The sequence below is a fragment of the Dermacentor andersoni genome, chromosome 8 (genome assembly GCF_023375885.2).
Source record: "Dermacentor andersoni chromosome 8, qqDerAnde1_hic_scaffold, whole genome shotgun sequence".
In the NCBI taxonomy this organism is placed as follows: domain Eukaryota; kingdom Metazoa; phylum Arthropoda; class Arachnida; order Ixodida; family Ixodidae; genus Dermacentor; species Dermacentor andersoni.
Window position 1 is genome coordinate 7548208 of NC_092821.1, and position 26400 is coordinate 7574607.

General features: G+C 45.3%; 1 protein-coding gene across 1 annotated transcript in view; it reads left to right on the forward strand.

Annotated features, from left to right (window-relative positions):
• The first annotated feature begins 1275 nt into the window (after positions 1-1275).
• LOC126526706 (tartrate-resistant acid phosphatase type 5-like) overlaps positions 1276-26400 on the forward strand; it is a 171810-nt gene continuing 146685 nt past the window's right edge. The window contains exon 1 of the mRNA XM_055068342.2: positions 1276-1847. Coding sequence (XP_054924317.1) covers positions 1475-1847 — 373 coding nt within the window. The 5' untranslated portion in view covers positions 1276-1474. The remainder of the gene's footprint in view (positions 1848-26400) is intronic.

Sequence of the window (26400 nt, forward strand, 5' to 3'; positions counted from 1 at the left end):
ATGTCATATGGCTGAGCATTATTAGAAATGTACGGTATAACAAAGTAAACCAAATGAATCTATGAAAATAATTCTGGACGAACAAATATTTTTGCTCTGTGGTCTCATGGAGTGAAATAATCGCAATCACTTATCACCTTATCAGGCCATCATACATTTGAAGGCAGAGAGTCATGGTGCTTGAGCAGAACCACGTTAAAGTACGCGGTAAACAAGGTTTGTTTACCGCGTACTTTAACATGGGAGCTTTTAGCATTTTCGCTAACATTGCAATCTTTGCCTCTTCGTTTCCCTTTCCCTCTTTCCAGTCTGTTGGAGTGTCTATATTAGAATCAGTCACTAGTGAAGGGCGAAAATAAAACCACACGTCTCGACCGCTCATTGCGCACCGTATGGGCACCGCGTGCTTGCTTGCAGTCGTGCTTCGCGCCCACTGCGGCCGCGCTCTTATCGGGCGCCGGAAGCGTGTCAGTGCATTCCTGACACGGCCGTGACCGCGACGAGGCTGTCGCCTCCGGAAGCGGGCCACGGTCGCGCCCACGATGACTAACACAGCCTTCCTGCACGAGAGCTTGCTCTCCGGGTGCCCAAACAGAAGATGAAAAAAGCAATCATCGCATTCGACGATGCCTTGTTGCCCGTGCAGCGGCGCGGACCGGTCCTGATGGCTGCTATCTCACTACCATTCACGGAGCGAGGTACGATTTAGCGGCGTCAACCGCGGAACGGCGTCGAGACGACATCGAATCGCGGTTGTCTCGTGATTACTCGTCAGACAGAAATAAGGACATTCGGGTAGGGGCACTTTAAAAAGGGGGCAAGAGAAGCACGGTGAGTGCCATGGTGGTACGCAGATCGACAACTTGCCTCCTAACTGACCCTTTCTACGTTATAAAAAAGCGGATTATATATATATATATATATATGTATATATATATATATGTATATATATATATATATATATATATATATATATATATATATATATATTGTTATAGAAAGTCGAGCGATGTGAGAAAATCAATCGTAATAGTTTACAGCTATACGCGCACGCACCCATAGCGCTTCATTGTACTAATTATTTATACGGTGAAAACAAGCGAAGCGGAGTGACATTGGTCGGACAGCCACTCCATTTTAGCTGCCAGACCGCAAACTTCCGTTGCCTCTTTGCAATTCCAGTTCTTTCCTCCTCCTGATCTACTTCGCTCTAGGAAAACACAGCCCTCGTCGTTTGAGGCTCGCCACCACTACACTTCGTTGATGCGATGAAGCCGGTTCTGCATCAATAGAGACGATTCGCTCTATTACTACCACGCAGATTCATGCTTTTGCTTGAAGAAGAACGAAGCGATCACAGTTGAGCTCGAACTGCGTGTTTACAGTAAATTCATCGTCTTTTCGTGCAAGACCATGTGAAACTCCTACACCACCTAAAACACGATCGCGTTTCACTTCTTCGTCCATCCCTGACATGGAGTCCGCACTAGTATCCGCTGCTTATGCAGTCATCCCGTCGTCGTCTGCTTCTTTGCCGCTGTCACGTGGCTTACGCAATCGCCGCTCTTCAACGACGTCCGCTACCTCGTCGTCTGCACCTTGTGTGTCGTTCAGTTTGCGCTCCTGCTTTTCGCCTGCTATTCGGCCATGTGCACTAGGGAAATCGCGGCCTTCGTCTTCGTCTGCCTCGCGCGATGGGCACGCTTGGGCATCGCCAGGAAGCAACCATCATCGCCGCCTGCTGCTCGGCGAACGCCGGCCAGCCGGTGACGCGGCCATGCGGCGCTGCGCTGGCCCGCGCTCCGCTGGCCGCAGCCGACGCCCAACGCTGCTTCCAGTTCTCGCAGGTGAGCGTCGAGGCACGCCTCAAGTGCATGCCATGTGCAATTCTTGTTTCTTACCGCTGACGACATCCCTGGCTCCATGATAGATAAGTTCTAATTGCTCATAACAAGTGTCCAAGGTTGTGGCAACGCGTCGTGAATACTCTGTATTGGCTGAACCAGAAAACAGGTCTTTTGTAATGAAGCTTGCGGTGCTTAGTATCCACGTAAACTCAAAAATTACCTCGCAGAAATAATTTAGTTTCAAGCCCATCGTGCACAGAAACCATTGCGTACAGATTTGAAATGCCGTATACCAAAAGCATGAAACAACAGTGCCCTAAACCTTGCCTTATGGAAGTTCACTTGCAATGGTGACTAAAAATACAATATATTCAAGGGTCTATCATGAGAGAGAATAGTTACCCGCGGCGGTAAGACAAAAATTATAGATAACGTAATCACATGGGGTGTCCATCAGGGATACACGTAGCTGCTGCGACTCGATACGTGGAGAGCAACTTTGGTAATTTTCCCTTCGCGTGGGGTATTTGTGGCCGCCGTAGAGGTGAGCACACTAATATATGGGGTAAACTGTGGCACATTGTGGGTGGCATCGAAGGCAGTGAGCACTGTGGTTATAATGCATAAATGACATTTTCAAATTTGCTTCTGAAAGATATACGACGCGGTGTGCCAAACCATGCGCATATAACGCGCGTGGTTCGCAATAGTGCCTTGTATGAGGGTCGACGACCAATTAAACGCGAAATTACAATTCCTTTTGTTTTTTTACAGCGGGTCTTCGAAGATTACGCAGTGCGCAATGTGTAAAAATATGCAGATTCCACGCACTGCCCAAATGGATGTAAGCGAAGCTTCCTGTGCTGTTTGTGTTCATTGATATTTTCCGGTGGCGTTGACGGGATACGACAGTCGTGATGCGACGCTAAGTGTTACCTTGCTTGCGCCACTTGCGTCGGTTTATGTGGTGCACAGAAGGCGCCTAGCGAGGCGCGTGTGCCCGAAGCGTTCTTGTGCGCCGTTCTTCGTAGCGAGCGAGAAAATTAGCCGTCATTCCCTCACACTGCCGCATAGCACGCGGGGAAATTGTTGATTCGCTGGACAATCGCTTGCGTGTTGTCGTCTTGATGCTGTGGTGTTTCGCGCGACTTTGCGTCGGCACGCCCTGCGTCGATACCCGCATGTATAAAGTTGCATGGTATTAATTTTTCAAAAGCAGCAGAAACGTGCCGTATAATATGTTGAATTACTTTTTTTATACAGTTTGTCCGCAAATGTGGCCATGCCTAGTACTAGGTTTACTTTACTGAAGAGACCACACGCATTTTCAATTAGCCTTTCCCTACTCCAGCGATCATTCCATATATAAAAGCTGTCACAAGAAAAGAGCAGCTATTAATAAACCCGTTTCGTTAGGATATTGGTTTTGCGCATTCTCAGTTTCCTCTTTCTACCATACTATTTCCACTCTGGGCTGTCACACCTGAGTGTAAAAGTTAGCGCTGCCACTTGTGTAATGGTTCGACGAGGGGCTAACGCTTAATCGCAGCCATCCCGACGACATTGTGTTGATGACTACGGTGTTCGGGAGGGCACTGTTACAATGGCTAGAGAGTTACAGAGCGAATTGTCGCGATGCCTCTGGAGATCTCGATGGAAAAGGCACCACAAACTCCTTCTCCTGCGTCTCTACCATGTAATACCAACACCACCTAGTTCTCTAGAGGGTGTTGTTAGTACACTATCATCATCATAATAATCATCATCATCATCATCAGCCTGGTTACGCCCACTGCAGGGCAAAGGCCTTTCCTATACTTCTCCAACTACCCCGGTCATGTACTAATTGTGGCCATGTTGCCCCTGCAAACGTCTTAATCTCATCCACCCGCCTAACTTTTTGCCACCCCCTGCTGCGCTTCCCTTCGCTTGGAATCCAGTCCGTAACCCTTAATGGCCATCGGTTATCTTCCCTCCTCATTACGTGTCCTGCCCATTCCCATTTCTTTTTCTTGATTTCAACTAAGATGTCATTACCTCGCGTTTGTTCCCTCACCCAATCTGTTTTCTTATCCCTTAACGGTACACCCATCATTATTCGTTCCATAGCTCGTTGCGTCGTCCTCAATTTAAGTAGGACCATTTACGTAAGGCTCCAGGTTTCTGCCCCATACGTGAGTACTGGTAAGACACAGCTGTTATACACTTTTTGCTTGAGGGATAATGTCAACCTGCTGTTCATGATCTGAGAATGCCTGCCAAACGCACCCGAGCGCATTCTTATGCTTCTGATTATTTCAGTCTCATGATCCGGATCTGCGGTCACTACCTGCCCTTAGTAGATGTATTTCCTTACCACTTCCAGGGCCTCGCTACCTGTCGTAAACTGCTGTTCTCTTCCGAGACTGTTAAACATTACTTTAGTTTTCTGCAGATTAGTTTTTAGACCCACCCTTTCGCTTTGTCTATCCTGGTCAGTGACCATGCATTCCAATTGGTCCCCTGAGTTACAAAGCAAGGCAATCTCATCAACGAATCGCAAGTTACTAAGGTATTCTTCAAAAAATTCTATCCCCACTTCTTCCCAATGCAGGTATCTCAATACTTCCTGTATACACGCTGTGAGTAGCATTGGAGATATCGTATCTCCCTGCCTGACGCCTTTCTTTATTTGGATTTTGTTGCTTTCTTTATGGAGGACTACGGTGGCTTTGTAGCCGCTATATATACATTTCAGTATTTTACAGACGGCTCGTTTACACCCTGATTTCGGAATGCCTTCATGACTGCTGAGGTTTGGACTGAATCACACGCTTTCTCGAAGTCAATGAAAGCTATATATAAGGGTTGGTTTTATTCCGCACATTTCTCTATCACACTCCTTAATGATGCTCATAAGATTGTCGTTCATATCTATAGTATATCCTAGTACACTATATACACTATACACTATATACACTATATACACTATATAGTATATCGTAGTACACTATACACGTTGTCAACCACTTCCTCAAGCGGCAAGCAAGACAGGGAGGAAAGCAACAGCTGCGGCATTAGCAGTAGTGGAAAATTCGAGGGAAAAGGCAATGAAAGCTTCGCTTTGAAAAAAAGGGAAAAACAACATTTTTCGCACCCTGAGTGTGTAGCTTGGTATTTGCAACTTCAGCCTCGACAGTAAAGTTATTCTTCACATTGTCAGGTCGTGCCACCATCGCCTACTGAAAAGGGCCGCCACGTGGTCATGCTGGGGTTTGTTGTGGCGTTGAATCTGAGATCGCGCACCGTCCGATCTTGGAGGCGATCGTTAAGGGAAGTCAGTCATCGAACCGAAAATTGCCGCTCGAGGTTGGCGCGGTGCTTCATATGGCTACAAATCGCAACCACATGCTTATAACGACAGGATTCCTCCAACTCCGAGAGTTGTGCGTGATGTTAACGGCGTTAGCCTCAAGGGAATGCCCATGCTTAAACTAAGCAATGTTTACGATTCGAAGATGTTGCGGTTACCGGTGGTTTCGAAATCATTGGGACGTGCGTTTCTCACATTGTAGTCAACGCTGTGGCAACGCACAAATTTAATATAGAAGTTGCCTGTTGCAGCATGGACATCAGGTTGTTTCCAGGTTAAGAACAAGGAAAGAATGTAAGTGACTGCCGCGCCATTGAAGCGGATAACTTGTAAACGAAGGGCGGCTTGGGTGTTCTTCCTGTTCGGGAGATAATGTCGAACTTCTGCAGCTGTCGGCAATGTTCCTGATGCGTTCCGACATGGAAAGCATTTCAGTGCTTCGGATGATTCACGAGCTGCTATCAGAATTTAGTCAACCTAGGAGGGATGGGATGCCAGCCAAGCTTTTTAACTAGTGTTCACTGTGTTGTGCTGTGCAGGTACATTAGGTTTTTTTGGACCCAGCACGCGCGCTTGTCAATACGCTTCCTTCAGATACAAACGACCTTAAAAACTAGCTCAACTTCGCTGATAAGGTCGACGATGAGAAACTGGTCGTTTTAGAACAGGAAGAAGAGAAAAGGCGATTCCAAATGATATTGCCATTATCAACGAAGATGCCAAGTTCACGTCCAAAGTGAAGTAGTTTGTATGGTTGGGTCGATTTCTTGTTCGGGAGGACGTTTCGACAGGACGTCGTTCGCAGCACCTCTGCACGCCAGGTTCGCCTTTGTCCAATGCTTCGACTTGCTACATATTTCTGCTGAGATGAAGCGTATTAAACACATCCATCATTTGGAAGCGTGCTACCTGAGCCGTCTCAAAACAATGACTGTTGCTTTGCAAAACGCAATAAGTGTAACCGGTGGGCAGAGTGATTGAGGGCCGATTTTTCAAAATGTTAACATGGATTAATGCGTAAAGAATACTTAAAGAGGATTTTGTACAACCGCATGGCAGCCTGCAGGACGCCGCCGTATTGTTGTAAGAACCACGCAGCATGCGTGTGACTGCTTCTTCCTAAGTAATGTAAAATGGTTAACGCATGTTAACGGTAGTTCGGGCAATGAAGCCGAAGTATATCTGGACGCCTTAACCACGGTTTTCCTGTCCAGGTACTATTGAACAGCCATGAGAAAGATGCCCGCGAATACACGCAAAGTGCCTTCGATAGACAGTCGCGATTCAATTTCGTGTGTATTCGCGGGTTTATTTCACGCTCGGAAAAACACTTTTACGTAGCACCTATACAGCAACAAATAGCTGTATCGGAAATTTTTTCCTGTTGCTCTACAATTTTCTCATTGAAATTTTAATTTATTTGTATTAAGTGAGAAACTTATTATTTCAGGATTATCTAATTAGATTGAATGCAAAAGAAAAATCATCCTGATATCGCCAAGCGCCGCCAAAAACATCACCTTGGTTTTGTCAGGCTACATGTCATTTCCGTATTTTTAAATCTTGGTGGATGAGAGTTGCGACACCCCGTATGTAAAAAAGGGGAACTGGTCAGTGTTAAGAAGTGTTATACCAATTTCGCAATCTTACCCTGGATTTCATTTTACCGTTTCAAAGGTTGATAGCCTTTTTTTCCGATAGAGGTGTTGCTTCCACAATTGTGCGTCATAAAGTTTGGCAGTTGCGATGGGCGAAACCTTGAAAGTGATTGTAAGTTTTAGCATTGTGCTGAAGATCCTCGAATGGGGTGTTCAAGCAGCAGGAGTGACAGGCTGGCATCACGCAGCTGTCTGCGTATGCTGCTGCGCAGTATACGCAGAGCCTTGGTAACAACCCGCCGTCTCACCGCATTGGCCCGAGGAAGCACACCTGCAGCGGCATTGCAGGCGTCTCTGGAAAAGGTACCACCTCCCACGCGCGAACCTTGCATTCGACGTCGTACCAGGACAGCACGACGGCACGAACATAAGACGGCGCGAAAAAAAAAAAATGTATGCCATACAGGGAAAACACCAAAAGGATTTTGTGCGTCAGCAAACAGAAACTAAGTTAGTCATGAGTTCGATAATTACCCCGTTACCACTACTTACTGTTTATTACGGTGGAAATAACGCAGGCATTTGAAGTATCGACGGTGCATGCACGACACGCGGTGAGAGGGAAAGAGGGCGTTCCTTTAGAGAATCACAGTGCGTTTGGCTGCAAGAACGGAAAAGCCGAGCACCGTCAAGTGGCGCTCCATCGGCCCTGCCGGAGCCAGGGCAGCATGGTGCGTAACGACGCGCTGGACGTTTCAGAAGTGACCATGTTGCCCAAGGACTGCACCGTATGGATCTCCGCGTCGTCTGCTGTACCAAAAGTGGTGGCAACTTGGTCTTCGCCCTGGTCAGCTGTTGAGCGTGACAACATGTCAGCGAGAACCAGCTGCTTTCCGGGAATGTAGTGCAAGCAAAGTTGTATTTTAGCAGCCGCAAAAAGAATCATTGCACTCGCGGTGGCATGTCGACGAGTTCCTTTGGCGCTGGAAAAGCCTCTAAAGAAGGAACTTGAAAGAATTGTACGTGCTGGCATAATCGTTTAAGTGAACGGTCCTACCGACTGGGCCAGTCCTTTAGTTCTGGCAAAGAAGAAAGATCGCTCGCTAAGGGTGTGCATGGGCCCCAGAGCTGTTAACAAGTACATCAAGCGGCAGCAGTGGCCCCTTCCTAGGTACGAGGATTTGGAAGCCCGTTTAACTGATGCCGCGGACTTCAGCTGTCTTGGCGCGAACTCCGGCTATCATGAGATACCGCTTGACGAGCGGACATCTAAGATCTGCATTTTCTCTTCACCGTTTGGGAGCTACCGTTTTCTGCGTCTCCTTTAAGTCATTTGATCCGCACCGGAGGTATCTCAGCAAACCGTGAGTCAAGTATCCGATGGGCTAACTGGTGTGCTATTATACATTGACAACATTTTAGTTTGGGGTTCCAGTAAGCAGGAACACGATGAATGGTTGACAGAAGTGTAGGCAGGCCAGCGGTCCGGTACCGAAAATCTTTATTCATGGGAGGGAGCGATATATGTACACTTGGAAATGGTTGACGTAGCCATCACGTGTTAACAGTCTGGGCGCTATCAGAATGACAGCGTGATATGGCCACATCTCCCCTTTAATTAAAAAAATAAATTATGGGGTTTTACGTGCCAAAACCACTTTCTGATTATGAGGCACGCCGTAGTGGGGGACTCCGGAAATTTCGACCACCTGGGGTTCTTTAACGTGCACCTAAATCTAAGTACACGGGTGTTTTCGCATTTCGCACCCACCGAAATGCGGCCGCCGTGGCCGGGATTCCATCCCGGGACCTCGTGCTCAGCAGCCCAACACCATAACCACTGAGCAACCACGGCGGGTTCCCCTTTAATGATGAGAAGGTCTAGAAGTTTCATCTGGCAACGGTTATCGGCAGGGTTCCCGACGCAATCTTGTGCTCCTGCGTAACTGCTGTTGTCCAGGCGGGAGGTCGTCTTCTGAAGGCCCCTGCGAGGTCAATTCTGGCTCAGGTTGAGGTACCGCCTCCTGCAGGTGCTCTCTTGTGCGACGGATTTCACGGCCGTCTTCAGTCTTCACAATCGTAGATCTTGGCGTTGCGGCTGGCCTTAGAACAATAGCAGGAGACCAGGTTCTCTGGAGAATGTCGTACGCCGTTATGCGTTGCCCCGGCGTCAGCGGGAAAAGGTTCCTGGCGCTGCGGTCGTATTGGATCTTTTGCCGGCGCCGTGGCGTAACTGCTGTTGTCCAGGCTGGAGGTCGTCTTCTGAAGGGCCGTGCGAGGTTGATTCTGGCACCGGTTGAGGTGCTGCCTCCCGCAAGAAATACTTATAGCTGCCGAGAAAGCAGGATTGACTTTCAACGCGCAGAAATGCAAGTTCAGTGTGAAAGAAGTCAAATTCCTTGGTGACGCCATAAGCCGAACGGGCATATCGCCTGACCCTAAGCTTACCGAAAGCTTGGCGAACATGCATGCCGACACCAACGTCCAAGACTGACGTCCAGCGGTTGCTGGGAGTGCTTAACTATTTCAGCAAATTCGTGTCTCGGTTGTCCCAGCGAACGACGCTTTTACGAGAGCTTATAAAGTCCCACGCAGAATTCCAATGGACAGCAAACCACGCGCAAGAGTGGAAAATTGCAACGCAAGTTTTGACAACCGCCCCCCTGTTTGCAATCTTTGATCCGCAACGAGAAACTAAGACAACGTGCGACGCACCAAAGGAAGGTGTCGGTGCAGCATTATTGCAAGGCTACAATGGTGAATGACGACCTGTAGCATATGCATCTCGTGTATCAACCCGATCCGAGCAAAGCTATGCACAAATTGAAATGGAGGCACTCGGAATTTGTTTTGGCTGTGAAAGGTTTCTCGAGTTTGTGAACGGAAGAAAAGTGCTTATCGAAACAGACCATAAGCCGCTTTCAGCGATCGCGCCAAAGGAAATCACCGACATGCAACCGCGAGTGCAAAGATTGTTTTTGCGGCTGCTAAAATACGACTTTGTCTTGCAGTACGTCCTCGCTGACATGTTGTCACACTCAACGGCTGACCAGGACGAAGGCCAAGTTTGCACCACTTCTGGTACCACAGACAATGTGGAGATCCATGCGGTGCAGTCCTTGGTCTACATGGTCACTTCAGAAACGCAGCGGTTACTGCAGCAAGAAACGTCTCGTGACGTATGCCTACAGGCCGTGAGGAAGAGCTTATCAAGCGCGCAGCCGCTGACAAGGAAACTCAAGCCATTTGCGAAAGTACTGTCACTTGTTAATGGAAAAGTGCTGAAGGGCTCGAAATCTGTAATACCGAAGAGTATGGGATAGAGCATCCTGAAAAGGATACATGCTGGCCACCTCGGGTTGCAAAAGGGCAAAGAAAGAGCCCGAACTCTTGTATTCTGGCCTGGTCTGAACGGTGAAATCGTTGAGCTGGTAGAAAGCTGCGCAACATGCAGAAAGTACGCGTACAGGCAACCACATGAACCACTTTTAATGCGGCCAGTTCCAAAATGTGCTTGTTATAGGGTCGGCGTAGACATCTTTTCTTATGCTGGAAATTGGTACGTGGTTGCTTACGACGCCTTTTCAAATTCCCCTGAGGTTGAGAAACTTGAAGATACAACTACCACAACTACGATCGCAGTCCTTAGTGCCATGTCCGCCAAATACGGCGTACCTGTAGAAGTTTGGACGGATAACGGACCCCAGTTTTCAAGCCATGAATTTGCCAGATTTGCCAAAACATACGACTTCAACCATGTAACCTCCAGCCCTCGTTATCCACCATCGAACCGGTTGGCTGAAAATGTTGTGCGAATCATAAAGCGCATCCTGAAAAAGACTCGAGAAGCGAGGGAGGACTTCTGTCTGGCTTACTAGCCTATCGCTCAACACCACTCGAAGATGGGCATTCTCCACGAGAGCTTCTGCAAAGAAGATGACTTCGTTCCAACCTGCCTCGCTCCGGAAGGGTGTCCCGTACCCCTCTGAGGAAGCACCGCCAACCCAAGGCTGGGAAGCCCATGCAAATACTGCGCAGAAGCTTGAAAGTGAGGCTTCAGGATGCGACTGGATGGTCCCCAAAAGCGAAGGTCGCTAATGAAACTCCTCCACGTTCCTATTTGGTATGAACGCAAGATCACCGTGTGCTGTAGCGCAACCGCCGACACCTCCTTAGGACAGGTGAACAGTATAGCGGTGAAAGTGATGACGACTGCTGGGAGAGTCCACCATGTGAAAACTCCCGTGCGCCGGCGTCTGCAGCACCAGCTCAACCAACAGCCCAAGCCTGCGATGCCTTATTTCAAGAAACAGCCGTAGGATCAATGCTACGGGCAAGTGACAGCGATCATTCGCCTGGCATCCAACCGAAGCATGTTACTAGAAAGTCGACTCGCGCCGTCCGCCCTCCCCAGAAGCTTCGTTATGATGAACATTTTCATCAAGTGTCATAAGCTTTAGTGAATGTGTATATGTATATAAGTCTCTCTTTTGTTTGATGACGTATTGATAAATATTGTGACTGACCAAACAAAAGGAGAAATATTTTGTGAAGAACTAATCCCTGTTTCTATTTGAAAATGCTTTTAGTCTGGTTCGAGATTTGGTTATTTGTGACATCTTGTGGTATGAGTGGCACTCTCCGCACCACCAGACAAACACGTACACGTCAGCTAACCGCGTTTATAGTGGGACTAGATTAAGAAACGACCCACCTTACCCTTAACCGACGAACATTTTATATAGCTTTCACTGATTACGAGAAAGCATTTGATTCAGTCAAAACCTCAGCAGTCATGGAGGAATTACGGAATCAGGGTGTGGACGAGCCGTATATAAAAATACTGAAAGATACCTGTAGCGGCTCCACAGATACCGTACTCCTGCATAAAGAAAGCAACAAAATCCCAATAAAGAAAGGCGTGAGGCAGGGAGATACGATCTCTCCAATGCTATTCACAGCGTGTTTAGAGGACGTATTCAGACACCGGGATTTGGAAGAATTGGTGATGAATGAAGTTAATGGTAATACAATGAAATTAAGGAAGTTACCTTAGTAACTTGCGATTCGCTGATGATATTGCCTTGCGTAGTAACTCAGGAGACCAACCGCAATGCGTGCTCACTGACATGGAGAGGCAAAGCAGAAGAGTGGGTTTTAAACTTAATCTGCAGAAAACTAAAGTAATGCTTAACAGTCTCAGAAGAGAACAGCAGTTTACGATAGGTAGCGAGGCACTGGACGTGGTAAAGGAATACATCTAATTATGGCAGGTAGAGAGCGCGGATCTGGATGATGAGCCTGAAATAATGAGAAGAATAAAAATGGGCTGGGGTAACTTGGCAGGCATTCTCAGATTATGAACACCAGGTTGCCATTATCCCTCCAGAGAAAAGTGTATAACAGCTGTGTCTTACCAGTACTCACGTACGGGGCAGAAACCTGGAGGCTCTCGAATAGGGTTCTATTAAATTGAGGATGACGCAACGAGCTATGGAAAGGGGAATGATGGGTGTGACGTATCGGGATAAGAAAAGAGCAGATTGGGTGATGGAACAAACACGAGTTAATGACATCTTAGCTGAAATCAAGAAAAAGCAATTGGCATGGGCAGAACATGTAATGAGGAGGGATGACAACCGATGGTCAGTAAGGGTTACGGACTGGATTCCAAGCGAAGGGAAGCGCAGCAGAGGGTGGCAGAAAGTTAGGCGGGTGGATGAGATTAAGGAGTTTGCGGGGACAACATGGCCACAATTAGTACATAACCGCGGTAGTTGGAGAAGTATGGGAGAGGCCTTTGCCCTGCAGTGGGCGTAACCAGGGTGATGATCATCGTGAATATGATGATGATGATGATTAAGGAGCAGTTCGGAATGCTGTTGAGCACGTACGACCAGATAGATGGAGAAAACATAGTTTCGTCCAAAAAGCACATGCGGACGATTCCATGTTAGATAGCTATTCACCCATGGTCGACAACCGTATCGATGGCCCGCTGTACTACCTTGGTCTGGACGACCGCGTCTCAGCACGCCAACACGGCATCCCAGCGCTCGAGAGAAAGTTGACGCATACTATCCGCCGGCGGCGGTGCTATGCTACATTCCCACAAGGTATGGTGATAGGGTGTTAGCTCCCGGCACCATTTGCATTCCGGTTTAATCTCCTCCGCGTACATTTTACTCGACACGTAGGAATTGGGGAAAGATCTAGTCTTGAGTCTTCGACAATCTCATTCCTCGCCTTGGTCAACTGCTTTTCTGGGGGCGGATAAATCCTTCGCTCCAGTTTGCACTGGTTTGTTATGTCGTGAAAGGACATCAGGTCATCTATCGGGGATCTCCCCGAAAAGGGCGGCTCACCTGATCAGCTGATGAAACTTCGAAATTCATGCGAGCCGACTCGTTCCCAGGGTGCGCCAGTTGCCACAAAATTTCCGCCTGCCTAGTCCCTCGCCCTGGGGCCCGATTCAGCACTCGTGCCGCCGGGACAGATACTCTGCCAATCACCAAATTTCTCATGGCTGTTTCTGAATCGCTGACATTCAGGTCAGATTCAGCATTAGATATAGCTTGCGCTATGGGCGCCTCCTCTGCGTCCTTATACTCCACGACGTCTGCATTGACTGCCCCGTCGTAATTCCCGTACTTACTCTTAATCGTCTCGACCTGCTGCTGCAGCTGCTTTTTCAGCACCGTCTATCGAGCAGTCTCATTGTGGGAGCCCGCGTTTGGCCAGCTCAGTTTTTTTTTTTTGTTCTGTCGCTTCGACTTTTTTCATGACTGGGAATCCTCATCCTCCTCCTCTACCACCCCCGGCTCATCACAGTGGTGGGAAGTAACTCCACTGGTCCCTCCCTTTATTTCCGCTTCTCGCACCGCTTGATGACCGCTCTTTGGGCCTCTAGGAACACTCCTCCTTTCAGGTTGACTCTTGTCTTCGCTGCGGTGCTGCCGGCCCCTCGCTGCTTACTAGCTAAGTGAAACTTGCAGTTCCGGCTCCCCATGTTGTGCGCACCATGGCAAACGATGGTGTCCAGCACGCACGCCAGCGACACTTCTTTCGGCGGTGCAGTATTGTGCTTCCCGCAGCCACAACACAGATTAGTCTTCGGGTGATAACCAACGTCCGCTCAATGTCCAACTCGCCTGAGGTTCTTGACTGACTTCAGGTCTTGACTAACTTTCTATAGGAATAAAAGCGCGTAGACAATTCCAATAAATGACTTGCCGGTGAACAAGATTCCCCCAAACGTGACCTGAATCAACGTCGGCTTGCCCAAAGCTCTTGCATCCACTCTAAAAACTAGAGAAAGTATCGCAGGAGCAAAGGGGCCGATCTACTCTTCGAAGCATTGTTTTACTTTCTCAAGATCTCGAGTGGAGGGAAATTCATTGTTCACTCCGTATTCGGCGATCCACACAATGACTTGGGGATTATTTATAATCTGGTTAGTTTTTGCAGTAACCGGAAAGGTGAAATGGTGTCGAACGCTCTTTTAAAGTCACGAAAAATGCAGTCAACCGTTGATTTGTCGTCTAGGGCTGCTTTTAAAGCATGTGTGAACTCTACTAGTTGTGTGACGCATGATAATCCTCGTCTAAATTCATGCTGATTTGAGGTAAATAAAGAATTACTCTCTATATGTTTGACTTCTGCAGTATATGAAACATGCTCTAGAACTTAACTGCACACAGAAGTGAGTGAAATGAGAAGGCAGATATTAATAACGATGCGCGGGCCAGTTGTATGCATAGGAAAAACTGATGCCATTTTTCAATCACCCGGAAGCGAACTGTGTTTGAAAGACTTCGCAAAAGCAATTTTCAAGTACATTGACACTATATGAGAGCAACACTTGAACATAAATTGGGTAAAGGGTCAGGGCCCACAGGTTTTGCACAATTTAAATCTCGAAGCCGTAATTCAATGCCCCAAGCTTTGATCACCATTTTGGGCATGGGTGCGGATTCGTGTTTCAACAATTTCAGGTCTTTCCGAGGATATATTGAGGCACAGAACACTGATGTAAAATAAAGATTGGCAATTTGGCCGTTTCGGTGGCATCGCAAATTATAACATCCCCATCGGTCAAAGCAGGGATAGAAACGTTGTCTTCTTTATTTTGTTTTAGATGCTTCGAAAGTTCCGTCGGGCTTCGCTCTATTTCACTTTCCATTGTTTTAAAGTAGGCGGATTTTGTTTAGACTAGGATTGTTCACTTCCCGCGTTGCCAGTTTGAGTTTACATAAGTTCTCTTCAGAAGGGTGTCGCTCTAATGAGCGTCAAACTCTTTGCCTACGCTTCAGTAAAACATCGAGTTCTTTAGTGTACCATGGCTTACTTCTATTACGCCTTCTAGTCAAAACCCACGGCTGTGCAAACCGGTTGCGCAGCTCAAAATTTTTTTCTTTAAATAAATCCCATAGAATTTCCATCAAACTCATCCGCAAGCGTTTCGAACACAAGGAAATAGGCTTCCAGCGAAGTATTAATTGCTTAGATACCAGTCTTGGCGTAATCGTACGTTCTACTCATTGCAAACGCTTACATGTTTTATATTTCGCATAGCAAGACGTCATGATCACTTATCCCTGGCAATATTTCACTGTGCTGGATCATATCCGGCATATTTGCGAAAAAAAGATCTAGGATATGACTTCCTCGCGTAGGTTTCAGCACAGTTTGTCTTAATGAAAGGGGGTTCATAAAATCGGCAATTTCACAGTTGAAGCTAGGGGAGCTTCCAAAGGCTATCGGCTGTTCATTCCAGTTGAGATCAGGCAGATTAAAGTACCCACCCGCAATGACGTAATCGGATGTGATTTTTTTTGTAGTTGTAGCAGTGAAATGACACAATTCTCTTGCTGAACCAATTGGTGGCCGGTGAAAGGATAAGACTGATAGTGATTTGCCGTTTCATATTTTCAGCTGACACCAAACAGCTTCACTCCTACATTCTGTAACATTTACGCGTGTAGAAAGAATGCGCTGGTATACCAAGATAAATACTCCACTTCCCTGATAATTTCTATCCTTTTTATAAAATGTAAAGTTATCAGGAAATAATTTAGAGCTCGCTATGTCTTCATCGAGCCATGATTCGGTACCAATAACTGCACTATGTTAGACCATGTGCACTAAGGTATTGAAAACATCAACTTTGTTTTTAATGCTACTACAGTTCACTACCAAAAAAGAAAGTTAAGTCCATATCGACTTATTGGGTCATTCGCATGGCACAAGCTTGTCTGAAAGGTCATCATAGGTGTACTTGATGCCATCCATGTAAATTATGTCATACTTTATTTGCACACATTCGTCCTTGCTTTTATGTTCCTGAGCAAACGGCCACAGATTTTGCCATCTCTTGCACACTGGCTCGGAAAACTGTTCCGACATACTGATACCTGTATCTTTCGAATTCTTAGCCTTTCCTAAAATCAAATGTTTTTCTTTCAGAGTCCCAAACCTTGCAACCAAAGGTCGCGCTTTTCCTCCTCAAAATATTTCATGTCGATGGGCTTTTTCGATCGACTCAGGGTTAACTAGTTATTTTATTGTGCATACTTCTTTAAAAAGCAATTCAGATGATGACCAAGATTCGCAAATATTTGTATAAGGTATGCCGTAGAACACGAGGCTCTGATGCTTACTGCAATTTTCAAGATCATCAATGTAATTTTGGAGCAGCTGCATCACCCCGTGCGGTGCGTCATTGTGTGCGGTACACTCCGTAATAGCGGATTCCAAGTTTGGTAATACTGACATTTTTACTTCAAGCGACAACACACGTGAAGTCAAATCATTTATAGCTGCCTTCTGTTCCGCTTGATTCACTCAATAGTATTAGGCTTTCGGACAATCACATTTTGCCCATCCAAAATTTTCTGTAGCGTCACATCAGTGCTAGGACAGGGATTCATTTCCATATCACCGCAGAGTACTAGCTATAAGAAATAAATGACCTAACCACGCAACAACAAAATGCGATGCCGTGGGTGGTTTCTGGCGTCGGAATGCATACGCACACAGTTATGCCGGATATGGGGTGGAACCGGCAGAATAATAACGGCAAATTTTTTACGCTGTATGCATTCACTAGCATGCACGAGAAGCAGAAGGTGCGTGAGCGGCACTGCCATAGCACTACCGGTTCCACACCCCAAAGCGACAATGCAGTCTGCCGCCTTTGGTAGGCTAGTGATAGTGGCTGTGAACCATGGTTGGTTGACTGTGACTGGACATATGCCGGATTTCGATGGAGTAGACGATGCCGGTCCACGACCGGGTGCGTTGAATATTTGTCACTATTGCATGTGAATACTTCCGCGATGTTGGCCATAATCGTGTGGTTGTCGCATTCGTGGCCTATTGAAATTGCTCCGGATATACATGCAACCTGCGCGGGAAGCAGAACTTACGTGAGCGGCCCTGTCACAGCACTAACGATTCCACGCCCCAAAGAGACAATGCAGTCTGCCGCGTTTCGAAGGCTGGTGATGATGGCTGTGAACCATGGTTGGTGACTGTGGCTGGACGTATGCCGGATTCCGCTGGAGTAGACGTCAGTGCCCGACGATCAGGTCCGTAGAAGCTTTCGTCACTATTGCATGCGAATACTTCGGCGATGTTGACCATTATCCAGTGGTTGTCCCATTGGTGACCTGTTGAAAGCGCCCTGGAGCTACATGCAACCTGCACGAGAACCAGAACGTGCGTGAGCGGCAATGACAGAACTGCCGGTTAAACGCCCCCACGAGTTCTAATGGATTAATTTGTTTGTTAGTCGTGCATCCCCAACAGGGCATGCATATTGATGGTTCTGACGGAGAAGCATATTTAAGGATGAAGGGGCAGTCGAAACGTTACGGCGCAGGTAGCCATGCATGCGGTTAGCATTGCGGATTACGTTGTTGGGATGAACATTCCAAGATAACAATGCCGCAATATGCACACCGATGGCAGTTCTTATCAGAGTAAGCCTATCGAAGCCGCTTCATCTACTGCGAATAAATCTAGCAGTGCAAGATAGAATAGGTAAATATAGAGAGTGGGTCGCGCATGGTCATTCCAACAACCTATCTCGCACGCATAATTGCGAGTCTAGTAGACGAGACACCGCAGCAATCCTTTCCCTACGCGGTGTCGTGGTCACTCCACAGAAAAAGCAATGTATAGGGCCTGCGGCTTTAAGGTGGCAGCCGTCAGTTGCAGGATGAGCTGAGCGGAGAGAACAATACCACCCCCGACAACCCATTCCGGCATCTCATCAGACGTTGCGGCTATAGCGGCGTCATCCCTACGATTAAATAGCGCTAAGCCGATGCTCAAGGTTGGGAGAGGCTGCTAGCTAAAGGCGACGCGCATGGAAGAGCAGACGTCCCGGCACCACGCAGCTTTTCCACTAGTTGGCACTGGTGCGCGTGTTTAACCAGAAGCCATGCTTCGTTTCATTGTATCCGCGACAGCAAATCGCCGAGAAAAAAAAAAAAAAAAAAAAAACATTGAGTTGTGGTTCGTTCACAGCGCGGCGGTTTGATGGCCTGCGGCCATCACTCGGTCGTTCACTTGATGCCTTACTCGCTGTTGTTATTAAGACGGGGTTGATAGTAGCACTGAAATGTTACCTGATGTTTTCAATGATTATTTTACTAACATTAGCTTGTTAGCCACAAATAGCAATGCTTGCCGTTATATTAAAGCCGCGCGTCTTGACACCGTTCTTCTCCGGCCGCCTAATGAGGGTGAACTTAAATGTATCTCTCAAATTTAAAAGACAGTAGCACGTGCGATATAGGTAACTTGGAGTTGAAACCTGTTACATATGTTCTCGATGTAATTGCCCCCAGTGCTAACCTATCACTTGCAAGTGGTGTCTTTCCACGTAAAAGGAAAACTGCAAAAGTCATAGCTTTTTCCAAGAAAGGTGATAAAACAGCGATGTCCAACTACACGCCAATATCTATACGCTCGATCTTTTCGAAAGCTTTAGAAAAATTTATTTTTAACATTGTATCTAACTTTCATGAAGCTGAAAACCTCCTCACTGTCTCGCAATATGCCTTTTGCAAACACAGATTGACTCAGCTTGCACTTCAGCAGATAGAATATAGTTTACAAAATTTTGAGCACCACCAGCTTACTTTAGGGGCATGTATTGACTTTAGTAAGGCATTCGACTCCATGAGTCATGAACTATTAATAAATAAACTTACCTACTACGGTATCTGCGGTGTCGCCTTCAAATTATTTCAGTCGTACTTGCAGCACAGATGCCAATCTCTGTTCATTACTAACAAATATTCCAAAATTTCTTGTGTTATGGCAGGTGTTCCCCAGGGCAGTATCCTTGGGCCTCTTCTGTTTAATTTTTACGTCAATGATCTCGTTAATATTGATCCTGATGCCAAATTCATAATCTATGCCGATGACACTACTGTCCTGTTTTCGTCCAATAATGCTCCGGAGCGAGTATCAGTGGCTGACTCTTGTTTGGAAAAATTATATTTATGGTCTCTGGAAATTGGTCTCAAAATTAATGCTGATAAAAAAAGACAGTTTTTTTTGAACCGAAGAATAAGAATATCTGTCTTTGTGGGGACATGGTGTTAGGGCGTTCTAAAATTGAACTCGCCCCTTCTGAGAAAACACTCACGGCCTTTTGTGATGAAAATGTGAGCTGGAGCGATTACATTGGTTATCTTGCAGGCAAACTCTCCCAAATTACTGGACGCGTTTTCTCTATTCGCTACTTTCCACGGAAGATAAAAATGTTCATTTATAATGCTTTGTTTGAGAGCCACCTTCATTATTGCTGCCTTATTTGGGGCACCACATCTGTTACAAATATTAACCGTTTGCTTATAATACAAAATAAAATTGTTCGCGTAATTCGCGTAATATGCCATGATAAACGCCTTCCATCTGACCCCCTTTTTAAAAAAAAAAAAACTTCGGGTAATTAAAGTCAATGGTATGCTTAACAACCGCCTTGCTCTTAGACATCTAAAAGTAACCAAACAAAACTTAAACCTTGTTTCATCTCTGGCTCGATTAAAACACAACACCCCATGATATAACACCAGGTCCCCGGAATACAGGCATGCGCCCATGTGCGTTCAACTTATGGTAACGAAATGACTTGTTACACTCTCCCCACTCTACTGAATAATCTCACATCGGCGTCCATGGATGTACTTAATTGTTCTGCCAGATAACTCTATAATTTCTTTTGCCCCAAGAATGAGATTTGACCATGTACCTAATCTTCTTTTTAAGAGTTTTGTGTATCTATATATCTGTATTGTTTGGTTTTCCCGAGCTGTTTCATGTGCGAAGCATATTTTTTTAAGTGAGATCAACGTGCTACATGCCCTTAGTCTCTCTTTTCTCTCCTTTCGTTCTTCCTCTTTTCTCTCTTTTCTTTTTCTCTTTTCTTTTTCTCGTTCCTTGCTCTCTGCTGCCTTTTGAACTTCTGCTTATTAGGACCAGTCAAGCCTGTTTTAGCAACTTCTTTCCCTAAGGCCTTGGCACTTTTACCACTTCTTTTCATGAATAAAGGTATTATTATAACTAATAATATAGTTACTGTTTTCTTCATTGCCTCTATGTCATCTTCATCTCTCTGTTCTGAAGCTGCATACTTGTTTGCAAGAACCAGACTGAATGCGTTGGGCTGTTTCTTTATGATCAATTTTTACCATGTTTCTCTTGAAATTGAACACAATCCTTGAGCACACTAACGTATGATCACTGCACTTTCTTCTACCTAACACTTCTACACCCTGCAATATGCTGGCATCCGCACTATGCACTATGCTAACGAAACATCCAGACATCCCCACAAAACATTCATTCCACTACCCGTTTTGAGAATTGACTGCTGTATGTTCAGTTATTTTCCCCATACATGCCAAGAGTGGTACATTCTCCTGCTGCTTCATCTTCCACATTGACCGAATACACTCATAATATTGAGAATATTCTGTTTGCTACTTAGACTGAGCAGTAGGACTGTACTGCCTGTGTGAACTGACTTTTGTTGTCCTTTATGATAGCATATTTAGCGCCAGCAAACAAGGACGGAAGGGAGACGGCACCACAATGCGCTAACTTCAACAACTTGATTTTCAGGAAATACACCTATATAACCCATGCACAGTGGTGCCACCTTATCCAAATCTTACTCATCCAAAAAAGCCTTTATGATGTAGTGTTGTTTTGTGCTTCGAAGTTGTACTTTACAATTTCCATACGTACATTTATTTTCAGTTGAACATGCGCCCATCTTTGCGTTTTGTATTTTGTATTTTGTTCCAGTTTGTCATCTCCCACTCCTGGTATAGTCCCTCTGGCACCGACAGTATCAATAAATGAAATGGAATTACTCAATAACAGCAAACATTTCAGCAGCGCAATTTCAGGCTAATGTGTATCATATTGTGTTCAAAGTTTTAGTTTGAGTACGAAGGATGCCTAACAATTTTTATGCTCACACTTCTTCATTTTCATTGCCCATAGTGCTAATTAAATGTCCAGACGAAATTTGAAGGCGCACCGCAGGAATTACGGAGTCCGAACGCCTTCTTCGTTACCTTCCTTCGCGGACTCAGATAAACGCCGCCGCTTTCACGAGCTGGCCATTTACACTTGCGCGTAAAACACAGCATCTGTGTTTTCTAGCAGAGGTTCAGCGCCTGAAAGCGCTCGATTTTATGAGGAAGGAATGCAGGAACGCTTCCCTTATACTGGTAGCTCTGCTACCACTGCATTATGTTACCGTACCACGGTGCCATTTACTTAAGGTGGTGTAGTGCTAGACTACACCACCTTAGGGATCGGCTAGCAAAAAAGTTAGACCCCCCACCTGCTAAATATCGTGATCAGTTTCAGAACCAAGCTAAACGCTTCAAAGCTATCCAAATTCTTGTTTACGAACGGAACCCTTGTTCACCGCTGTTCACCCTTGTTTGATCAAGAGTTGTATAAAAAACGCGAACTTTCAACAAGCTTCTGTTTGGCTTGGTCAGCGGCTTCCCCCAACTTGCAAGCGTGAACTAATCTGGCCGGCTAGTATTTCGTCAAACGCTTGATTACATTAACACAGCGCACGGTCTGAGCAATGACGTTGTTTCCACATAACATGAGCGCAGCATGAATTTACCAAAAATATAAAAACCTAAGGTTTTGTTTCTAGTGCGGTTCAGTTCGGAAAGTCATTCCACACTGTTCGCTGTGTTTGGGCTCTTATTTTGCCCTTATTGAAATGCAATTTAATCTGTTGAATATTTAGGGACATTCCTGGCTTGTTTTCCTTCTGCAGTGATTTTTCCCGCCTGACGTGCCTTGTTACGAATGTTTGCTTCTAGTAATGCTTTATGGGTCATTGACAATACCTGCACTTCTCCCTGTTGCATAGTTTTATTGTTGTTGTTAGCCAACTCGAAGCACCCCGTAGCGCCAACCTGCTAAAGCCCAAAATTCGGAGTGGCTATGTGGGCTTCTTGGTTGTTCAAATAGAAACGTACAAGTTGTAGCTCAAGCCAGGAACAAGGACAAGAGACGGCACAAAAGAATACACACACGTAGCTTTACGTGTGTGTATCCTTTTGCGCGTTCTGGTGTTCCTGTTTCCAGTCCACGCTGCAATACGCTCGTCCCAACATTGGGCGTGCTGTATTTAAAAAAAATGAAAAAAAATACAGGAAACCCAGCTATGTAGAATGCCTCGAGATGGGCTTTTATAATGTATCGACCTTCCCAATATTATGGTAGCTAACGCATCTCGTTCGCGAAAACAACTTTGTGACAGCATGGCTTCGGCTAGAGCCAATGACATTTCATCTTTCCTGCCCTGTTCCATCTTTCTCCGTCATGGTGCTGCACACGCTGTGATTTGTGGTCGTGGACGACAGTTTATGGCACGCGTTGTTGAAGAACTACTACGTCTTTGTGGATCTGATTTCCCGTACCCGACAGATTGTAATTCGCAGAGAAACGGTCTCACTGAGCGTACAAATGGTACCCTCACCAATATAGTTGCCATGTTTCTCCAGATTATCAGAAAAAATGGCATTATATCTAATAATTTCTTACGGGTGCTTACAATACTGCCAAACACGAAGTAAGAGGCTATGTGCCCTTCTTTCACCTCTATGCTCGCAATTCCCAAAGCTTTGTCTACAGAATCCTTCTCTGGCTTCCGAATGAGGATTCTTGACCAAACCAGACATTACGCCTTGCCAAAGAAGTGTATCGGTGATGTATATGGAACGTCGATGAAATTGTCATGTTTGCTACCCGCCGAACTTCTTCATACTGCTGTGCCTCGCATTGTGTGCTGTTCCGACACATACAGCTGCAGAGCAGCCAGTAGTTTGGCAGCTGGCGGCCAAGAAGGGACAGGCACTGTGTTTGTGACGCCGAAGTTCGCTGTGTTTGGGCTCTTATTTTGCCCTTATTGAAATGCAATTTAATCTGTTGAAAATTCGACCTACTCCTGCTCACAATATACAGAATGGCAATGCATGCCAAGAAATTATGATTGTCCAGAAGCATGGGTAAAAATTATAAACTGGTTAAACTACAAGACGCGTTCAGAGCAGGCCGACGCTTAGGGGATATGTGTGAGCTAACTCAGTGCATAGAGTTTTTACTTGTTCAGAATCTACCTTCAGGGATAGTATTTATGGGTAATAAAGGAGCCTGCGACAACTTAGACAGGGTATTGCTATCGGAGATTCTCAAGTACTATGTTGCAGATGAAATCATGAATCTGCTGAGGGAGGTATACAGAGACAACCTAGCACATATTGTATGGGAAGGCCGGAAATGCAAATAATCAGGAAATTTCACCAAGGACTTAACCAAGGATGTCCTCTGTCTCCAGTGTTCTTCCCTCTTTAAGTTAAGGGCATAGAAAGACGACTGGTAAACAGGGAAATGGGTTTTATTTATCTTACATTCGTAGCGGGCAAAAGTTACAACAGTACGTCCCTGGACTGATTTATGCCGACGTCATATTGACAAGTGTACTTGTTTATCTTTTTCAGGTGACTGATTTTTCACTGTCTAACAACTGTTATTGATCAGCGCGGGACGCGATGGCATTTATCGGAAGTCTCCCTATTGTTGTCGATAGTTCTTTTTGATGTCTGTTGTCACCGAAGTTTGTGTAATCTGACTGCATGTGCGACGTGAATTGTGCAGAACGTTCTGGAGGGCAAGCGGGCGCCAGCAATTACTCTGGAACCTTCGATGGCTCATGCATAAAAGCTGACGATAGTCAAGACAGCATCGGACAACCCTGAAATTCGTACAGCTGGAGGGCATCTCATAGAGCCGACGGGAATCTTTATCGCAAGAGTTATACTACATGACCGTACCTACCATGCAATGCGTGTTGTCCTGCAACAGTGCTCGCCAATCGTAATTCTCGGCATGGACTTCCTGAACCAACACGGTGCTATTATCAACCTGAGGTCTAAGTCAATACCTTGGTCCGCAGACCAAGCAATACTGATCTCAAGGCCTTCCAGTCAGCGTGCGTTGGGTGTACTTCAATCAATCAATCAATCAATCAATCAATCAATCAATCAATCAAATCTTTATTTCCAACGACAGTTGGGGTCCCTTAGGCGAAAAGCGGTAGTAACACCACTTGAAAATGTCTAAAGGCCCACGTACATGACGGCGGTATTACAATTCATACATTCAAAAACAAATTTACAGTAATCAAGTAAAAAATGCAGTTAAAAAAATTAAGAAGAGGTTGTGCAAATACAACAACGGAACCAAAGAACAAATGAAGTCGATATATGAGTACACTCCAGAACAGTTGTACGTTATAGTTGAGATATTCAATGTTCACGTGAACACACATCATAAAATGACGAAAATAAACTTTTTACAAGGAGTAATGAAACATACTTGATCATGTTCGGGCAGTACAAAAGACATTAGACAAGAGTTAGAAAAAATTCACGCATTTCTTTTTTTGTAAGCGTAGAAAAGTTGGCGTCTTTCTCTTCATATTTATTAAGTAGGGACGGCAGTGTGAATCTAAGAGACTGCAAAAAATAGGTCGTGCGGGAACGAGGAACAAGCCACTTGTCGGTGCTGCGGGTGCGTGAATTAGTGTAATGCATGTCTATATTAGACAAATCTTTAATAAACACTTTGAATTGTTCTTTTGAAAAGAAATAAGCATACATTAAACAAAAATCGAACATGCGTTTCACACTGAATATTTTATAGCGGGTAAACAATGTAACTGTAGAACTATTGCGCGGGTCGTTTGCAATATACCGAAGTGCTCTTTTTTGCAATAGGTGAATTGTATTTATGTTACTAAGGGTTGTGGTGCCCCAGACTATCAGGCAGTAATTTATATTGGAAGAAAGCAGATTATGATATATCTGAAGTTTAGCATTTTCTGGAAGAAAGCGCCTACATTGTGACAGAACACCAGCAGCACGCGATAACGATTTAGTCAGTGATTCAATATGATACGTCCATGTCATGTGAGCAGAAAAAGTCACGCCCAGAAGTTTATGTTTCTCCACTATTTCGACGGGTTAGGTTAGGTTAGGTTAAGCGTTAATGATTGGTTCACGTTGACTTCAGTGCCTCGGGATCTGAAAAAGACAGCTTTTGTTTTTTTCGCATTTATTCGTAGGCCATTAGCTGTAGACCATTGCAGCACATCTGAAAGTGCACTTTAAGTTCTCGCAACAATTTCAGTTGGATCGTGTCCAGAAACGAAAATACTAGTGTCATCCGCATAGAGCAGGAATGAGGCGTCATTGTTTATTTTAACAATATCATTTATGTAGATATTGAAGAGCATTGGTCCTAAAATGCTTCCTTGAGGTACGCCACAAGAAATGGTTTTAGAAGATGAAAAACAGCAATTGAGACGCATTGTTTTCTCTCAGAGAGATACGAACTAAATAGTGAATTAGCTACACCATGTACCCCATAAGCACTTAATTCCCCGAGTAAAATGTAATGGTTTAGGGTATTGAAGGCTTTGCTATAGTCAATGAAAACACCAAGGGTGAGCTTTCTTTCTTCGATGTTATTAATTATCAGTTCTTTTTGAGCTAACAGTGCCGTCTGTGCAGATTTACCACTTTGAAAACCGTGCTGATACTCCGAAAGTATATTGTCTTTGTTGAAGAAGCTATTTACGCGGCAGAATATTATCTTCTCTAATCCCTTGGAGAATACGGGAATTATAGATATTGGTAGGTAATTATTAGCATCATTACTATCTCCACCTTTAAATATAGCAGAAACTTTTCAGATTTTCATGAGATTTGGGAAAGAGCCACACTGAAAGACAAGATTAAAAACGTAGGTTAGACAAGGAGCAAGGAGGTCAATGACGTACTTAATCGCCTCTACCTGAAATCCATCGACATCGACAGCTTTACTGTTTTTTAGAGAAAGAAATGTGCATACTATTTCTGCTTCATCTGTAGGTGCGAGAAAAATTGTATCAGTATAATGGTAATTAATGTTAGTATGAGCAATGCTTCCCAGTGGTTGCACCGCATTAGCAAAGTGCTCACTGAAGTGCTCGGCTAGATGCACA